Raw genomic sequence first — 6,206 nt, forward strand, 5'->3', positions numbered from 1 at the left:
AGGATAAATTTGACATTATTAAGCGTGCTCATATTGCAACTGGCCACAGGGGGCGCGATAAGATGGTAAAGGAATTATCTAAAAAATATGCCAACATTACCCATGATGTAATATCTATTTACAAATCACCGTGCATCGAATGTCAGCGTTAACGTAAGCAACCAACAACCAAAGGGACTGTTGTTTGACCTATTCTGACAAAGAACTTGGGTTCCAGATCACAAGTTGACCTTGTAGACATGCAGGCAATGAAGTAAGGCAACTATAAGTGGATAAAAGTCTACCAAGATCATCTTACAAAGTTCTGTGTATTGAGACCTCTCACATCAAAACGTGCTGCAGAAGTTGCGTATCAGCTGTTGGATATTTATCTTTTTCTTGGTGCACCGGAAATTCTACGAAGTGACAACAGATTGGAGTTTACTGCTTGTGTTATTACAGAACTTAAACTGCTTTGGCCTGATCTCGTAATGGTTTATGGAAAACCTAGACATCCTCAGAGCCAGGGGTCAGTTGAACGAGCAAACTGTGATATGAAAGATATGTTGGTAGCCTGGTTGAGTGATAATAATACAACAGACTGGACAGTTGATTTAAAATTTGTGCAGTTCCAAAAAAACTCTAGCTACCATTCTGGCATTAGAAGGTCACCATTTGCTGCATTGTTTGGATCCGATGCAAAAGTAAGACTGACAACTTCAGCTCTTCCACATGATGCAATTCACTGTCTCCAAAGTGAGGACGATTTGCTGGCAGTAATTACGGAAGAAACAACTTCAGATGAACCACCTGCTGTCGAACCAGTTACTGCTATACCACCTGCTGTCGAACCAGTTACTGCTGAACCACCTGCTGTCGAACCAGTTACTGCTGAACCACCTGCTGTCAAACCACCTGCTGTCGAACAAGTTACTGCTGAACCACCTGCTGTCGAACAAATAACTGCACTGGGAGTATTGTGCACGACTGTGATTAGAGGTTAATCAGTAGGGTATCCTTATGGTCGAACGGATAACAAATTTCCCTCAATACACTGTATTTTTATGTTATTATGTGGATTGTAGTGAGTGTAATGTTTCTCTATCTCTCTCTCTCTCTCTCTCTCTCTCTCTCTCTGCAGCTGTCGAACCACCTACTGTCGAACAAGTTACTGCCGAACCATTTGCTGTCGAACCAGTTACTGCTGAGCCACCTGCTGTCGAACCAACATCACCACTCTCCGTTCGTCAAAAGAATATTACCTCTCAGCGAAAACGTGCGTGCGAAGCACAGCTATCACAAGCTGAATGTATGGTTAAACGAAGTCGTCGTATCATGGACTGTGGAAACGTCGGGAACAATGTAACGATTCCGATACAAATGGTGGATAGGGGTCGTGGGGATCCAAAGAATATCATGGGATTAATTATGGATATTGACGAAAATGACAATTACACGATTGCAGTGAAGAGTGGTATACTGAGTGGGAAATATACCAGGAATCAGTTTTGATTTATGTACGTATGAACTGTATTCAAAAGACCATGTGACAACCGATAGGATTGTTTCGCTTCGAACTGCTGTGCAGCAAGAGTCAAAGTCAGGTGGTAAAGGTTTCACCAAATGCAACTGTGTTGGTTCAAAACGTTGTCAAACAAATCAATGTAAATGTTCTAAGTTGAAAGTTTAATGCAACTCACGATGTCAAGCAAGTTTGCATTGTGAAAACAAGGCATCGTTCTAAATATTAGAATGATCCTTGTTATTTTTTTACTAGTTTTATTTTAAATGAGTATTTTGTGACAGACAAGTTTTATTTTCTGTTCATAATAAATTTTGTTACATCCAAGTGTTTTATGTGATAAATAAAATATTACAGAAGTGTATTATTGTTTTTAGTGATTTATTCCATTATTCTACCATACCATACAAGTTTACATTGTGAAAACAAGGCTTTGTTTATCGTTTCAGCTATTTATTTCATTGTTCTTTCATACCAAACACGATTCAGGGAATCTGTATAATAATAAGGCCGAATAATCAGGGAATATGTATTTTCACTAAAAATTTCAGGGAATATACATATCCTCTGAGTGAATCAGACATTATGCACATTCCCTGAAAATATCAGAGAATATATATATTCCCTGATTATACAGATTCACTGTAACATATACATTTATATAAAAAAAATTAAAGCCTAATCTGCTAGAGTAAACTACAGTAATATCCAATTTCCTCTTTTTCTCTTTTATGTGAGCCCCAAAGTTCGAGTTGATCCTGTTTGACAACTGCAATGGATTGTATGTATTTTCCAAGTGTTTCGAGTCTTGTTTGTTCTTCACAGAATGATTGTAAAGAATACTTAGAAATCAATAAAAGGTCCAATATTTTGCAGTATACCATAGCATTCCTAGAACCTACTAACTTTTTGAAAAACCAGTTAAGTCCTTTATGAAATTATAATAGGAATAAATAGAATAGCTGAGTGTACAATAAGCAGGTAACAATGGGCATAAACTATGTATGGCTATTAACAGTCTAACACAGCATTTCTCAAGTTAGGATGATATTTGAGCGGGGGAAATAATTACACTTGCAATAAAAAAATCTCAGATGGATTTTCTCATACCTGTCTGAGAGAGAGAGAGAGAGAGAGAGAGAGAGAGAGAGAGAGAGAGAGAGAGAGAGAGAGAGAGAGAGAGAGAGAGAGAGTATGCTTGTTGTAGATGTAACTATATGTTTATCACTATATTCATAAATTTTGAAAATAAATTAGTAAATAGTCGCAGTGTGTTTCGACTACTGTTTCCTTCATGTCCATGAAGGGGGGAAATCTGGAAGGGGGAAATGACAGAAAAAGTTTGGAAACCACTGGATTCCAGTGGTTCGAATCCAAGATTACAGAAATGCCTCAAGCATGCTTGATTAAGTAAAATTGTGCCTCTGAAAAAATAAACTAAATTACGTACACCTACCTTGCATTTAATCCATTGTGTTGTTTAAATTGGGGATATATTGGCCTAGTAAATTAGTCCAAAAGTCATGGACGGATTAAAACTGTTTAAAGCTATTGCCTCATTGCTAGAGTTACCAGATTACAAGATTAGAAATCCGGGATACTATAGAAATTTGATAGCATATGTATTGATTTATATCTACATACACAGCCAGAGTAATATATTATATAACGTAGATATAATTTTCACATAAGTGCAAAACATGAAACAAGAATTTTGATAGGGTATAAAGAAAACAAAGGAAAACCATTTGGTAATTTCATAATCCTTGCAAACAATACAAAAATAAAAAAAGGAACAATTTCGAAAATCAATAATCAATACAAACAACACAGCAAGTAAACTATCTTATCATTTCGAGATTATGATTTTAAATGAAAATAATGATTTCGCCTTTTTTAATAGGTTCCTTTCTTTCTAGCACCTGCCTATAAAATTCTGTACACTAGAAATTAAAGCTCAATTTGTATTGTAAAGTAGCTTCTACAGAAGCCACATCCAACTTGTTCCACTCATCAGTCTTGTGCAGCGTTTTTTAACCTTTTCCGACCTTAGCACCCCTTTTGGTCAGGCCAAGCAGTCCAGCACCCAATACCATTACTTAACTTTTGTTACTACAATAATAAAGTAAAGACAAGTGTAGTACATCTCTACCATATATTTGGTTCATTCTCCAAAACAAAAACAATCATTATGGCAATAGCATTGATAAAAACAATAAGAAAATAAAGAAAAAACATGGATAAACTCAATATAGATACTCATCAATGTGATTTTTGTTGTTGCTTATTATTATTATTATTATTATTATTATTATTATTATTATTATTATTATTATTATTATTATTATTATTATTATTATAAGCTAAGGTAGCTACATCCCTAGTAGGAAAAGCAAGGGAAAAATATGCAAGTGAGGAAAGGATATAAGGAAATAAATAAACTATATGAAGAGTAATGAACAATTAAAAAAATATTTTAAGAACAGTAACACCATTAAAATAGATCTTTAGTATATCAGCTAAAGATAGAGACTTATGTCAGCCTGTTCAACGTGAAAACATTTACTGTAAGTTCGAACTTTTGAAATTCTACCGATTCAACTACCAGATTAGGAAGATCACTCAACAACTTGGTCACAACTGGAATAAAACTTATAGAATACTATGAAGTATTGAGCCTCATGATGAAGAATGCATTTCTATTAGAATTAACTGCATACCCAGTATTACAAACAGGATAGTACTCTTCGGGAAGATCTGAATATGAAGGATGGTCAGAATTATGAAAATCCTTATGCAACATGCATAAGGAACTAATTGAACGATGGTGCCAGAGATTAATATCTAGGTCAGGAATAATAAATTTAATAGACCGTAAATTCCTGTCCAACAAATTAAGATAAGAATCAGCAGCTGAAGACCATACAGAAGAACAATACTAGAAACAAGTAGAATGAAAGTATTAAAACACTTTTTAAAATAGATTGATCACCGAAAATCTAACAAGACTTTCTAAATAAGCCAAATTTATGTTTAATTGAAGAAGAAACAGACCTAATGTGTTTCACAAAAGTAAATTTGCTGTCGAGAATCACACATACAATTTCAAAAGAGTCATACAGAATTAACGAAACATTATCAATGCTAAGATCCAGATTTTGAGGAGCCACTGTCCACGACCTACTCACAATCATACTTTGATCTTTTTTTAGGACTCAACTTCATGTCCCATAATTTGAACCATGCGCTAAATTTAGTTATATCTCTGTTAAGGAATTCAGCAGCCAAAATATATATCCAGCAGATGGAATTGATGCAAAAAGTAGCATCATCTGCGTATGGAACAAGCATCTATTCGAGCCCAAACCCCATGCCATGTGTGTATAATATGAAAAGTAATGGGCCAAGAATATTACCCTGAAGAACACCAGATATGACATTCCTATAATCAATATGGTGGCCATCGATAACAACTCTTTGCGATCTATTATTTAAAAAAAAAAAAAAAATTCAATAATGATGCTAAGAAAAGACCCACCCACTCCCAAATGCCACATATGTGACCTTCCTCAGCACCTCCTTAAATCGATTTCAGCACCCCAGGTTAAGAAACGCTGGTCTATTGGATATTCATGATTGAAAATACACGCTCAACATTAGAATTATGAGCTTGAATGTTAAATAAGTACTGGCACAAAATTAACATTTCTTAATATTATTCTTGAAATTTCATCACACGAATGATAGAACACCATTTTAATGGCTTAGCTTTCTATACATCAGGTTTGATCTCCATCTGTTTAACAAGGAGTTTTTTTTAAATGTTGACCACTGACAGAGTAGGAAGTTGTAGATTTTATATCTTTGGTTTTTAACACTAGAAAAGATGATTGTACTGTACCAACCGTGTGTCACATGATCGTACATAGTAACGACATTTCATTTTGTGTATACTGTATATTATGCTTGTATCTTCGCTCTCCCCTCGCACTGACAAGGACCTGAAATAACATGTCTGTTTTTCTCCCCGTTAACTGTTAACCGGTGCGGTGTCAGTTGAACATGAAATTGCCTGTTATGTCTTTTGTGCCCTTTTTGCCTGGAGTTCATGTATATAAAAATGGATGTTTTGTAATAAAGTTACTCAGTTGCTTTCATCCTGCCTTTGAGTCACAACCTTCTCTCGGCTCGTCACGGAACTTTTTCCTAAGCTGAAAGAGTATCTAATAACAGCCATGAAAAGCTATCAAATCTTTCTAAAGATGAAACCCATTTCTTAAGATAATCATGGTAATTTACATATTAATTATCCACTATATGGAGGAATTTCTTCTCCTCCTGAGATGTGACATCATCATTGATAAGGGAACCCTTAAACTAGGAATAATAACTTTTTATCTATTCTATCCTTCATAAATTCAACGAGTTCTTTGTGGCAGCCAGGAACTTCAATAGCACTGTTTTCTCTTTTTTCTATCTTCATAATCCTGGTACAAAAACATAATGATATTATAATAAACTAAATTCGGTGCAATAAAGGTGTCCTAGAAGGGTCACTGCGTGACGGGGGACAAAATAATCAAATCAGGGACATGTCTGCCAGCCCTACTCATTGCCTCTATCCCGGAAATACTGTACACGAGACTCCAACCTGCATTCCAAACCAAGCCCAGTTTTGATAGAATTCAATGAAATATGACCTTGC

At 35.3% G+C, this 6,206-nt stretch overlaps 1 protein-coding gene across 1 annotated transcript; it reads left to right on the plus strand.

Moving 5' to 3' along the window:
• Positions 1-470: 470 nt before the first annotated feature.
• LOC137626286 (uncharacterized) lies at positions 471-1,491 on the plus strand. Its single transcript, XM_068357360.1, has 3 exons — positions 471-735; positions 865-978; positions 1,178-1,491. The coding sequence occupies exons 1-3, from the start codon at positions 471-473 to the stop codon at positions 1,489-1,491; spliced, it is 693 nt and encodes a 230-aa protein (XP_068213461.1).
• The last annotated feature ends 4,715 nt before the right edge of the window (positions 1,492-6,206 follow it).

Source organism: Palaemon carinicauda, chromosome 33, assembly GCF_036898095.1.
Source record: "Palaemon carinicauda isolate YSFRI2023 chromosome 33, ASM3689809v2, whole genome shotgun sequence".
Lineage (NCBI taxonomy): Eukaryota > Metazoa > Arthropoda > Malacostraca > Decapoda > Palaemonidae > Palaemon > Palaemon carinicauda.

Excerpts from the sequence above, each read along its gene's own strand:
- LOC137626286 (XM_068357360.1), top strand. The coding sequence starts at position 471 with ATGGTTTATGGAAAACCTAGACATCCTCAGAGCCAGGGGTCAGTTGAA. Across the intron at positions 736-864 it reads TGCAATTCACTGTCTCCAAA|TTACTGCTGAACCACCTGCT; the intron begins GTGAGGACGATT and ends CTGTCGAACCAG. Across the intron at positions 979-1,177 it reads GTGCACGACTGTGATTAGAG|TTACTGCTGAGCCACCTGCT; the intron begins GTTAATCAGTAG and ends CTGTCGAACCAG.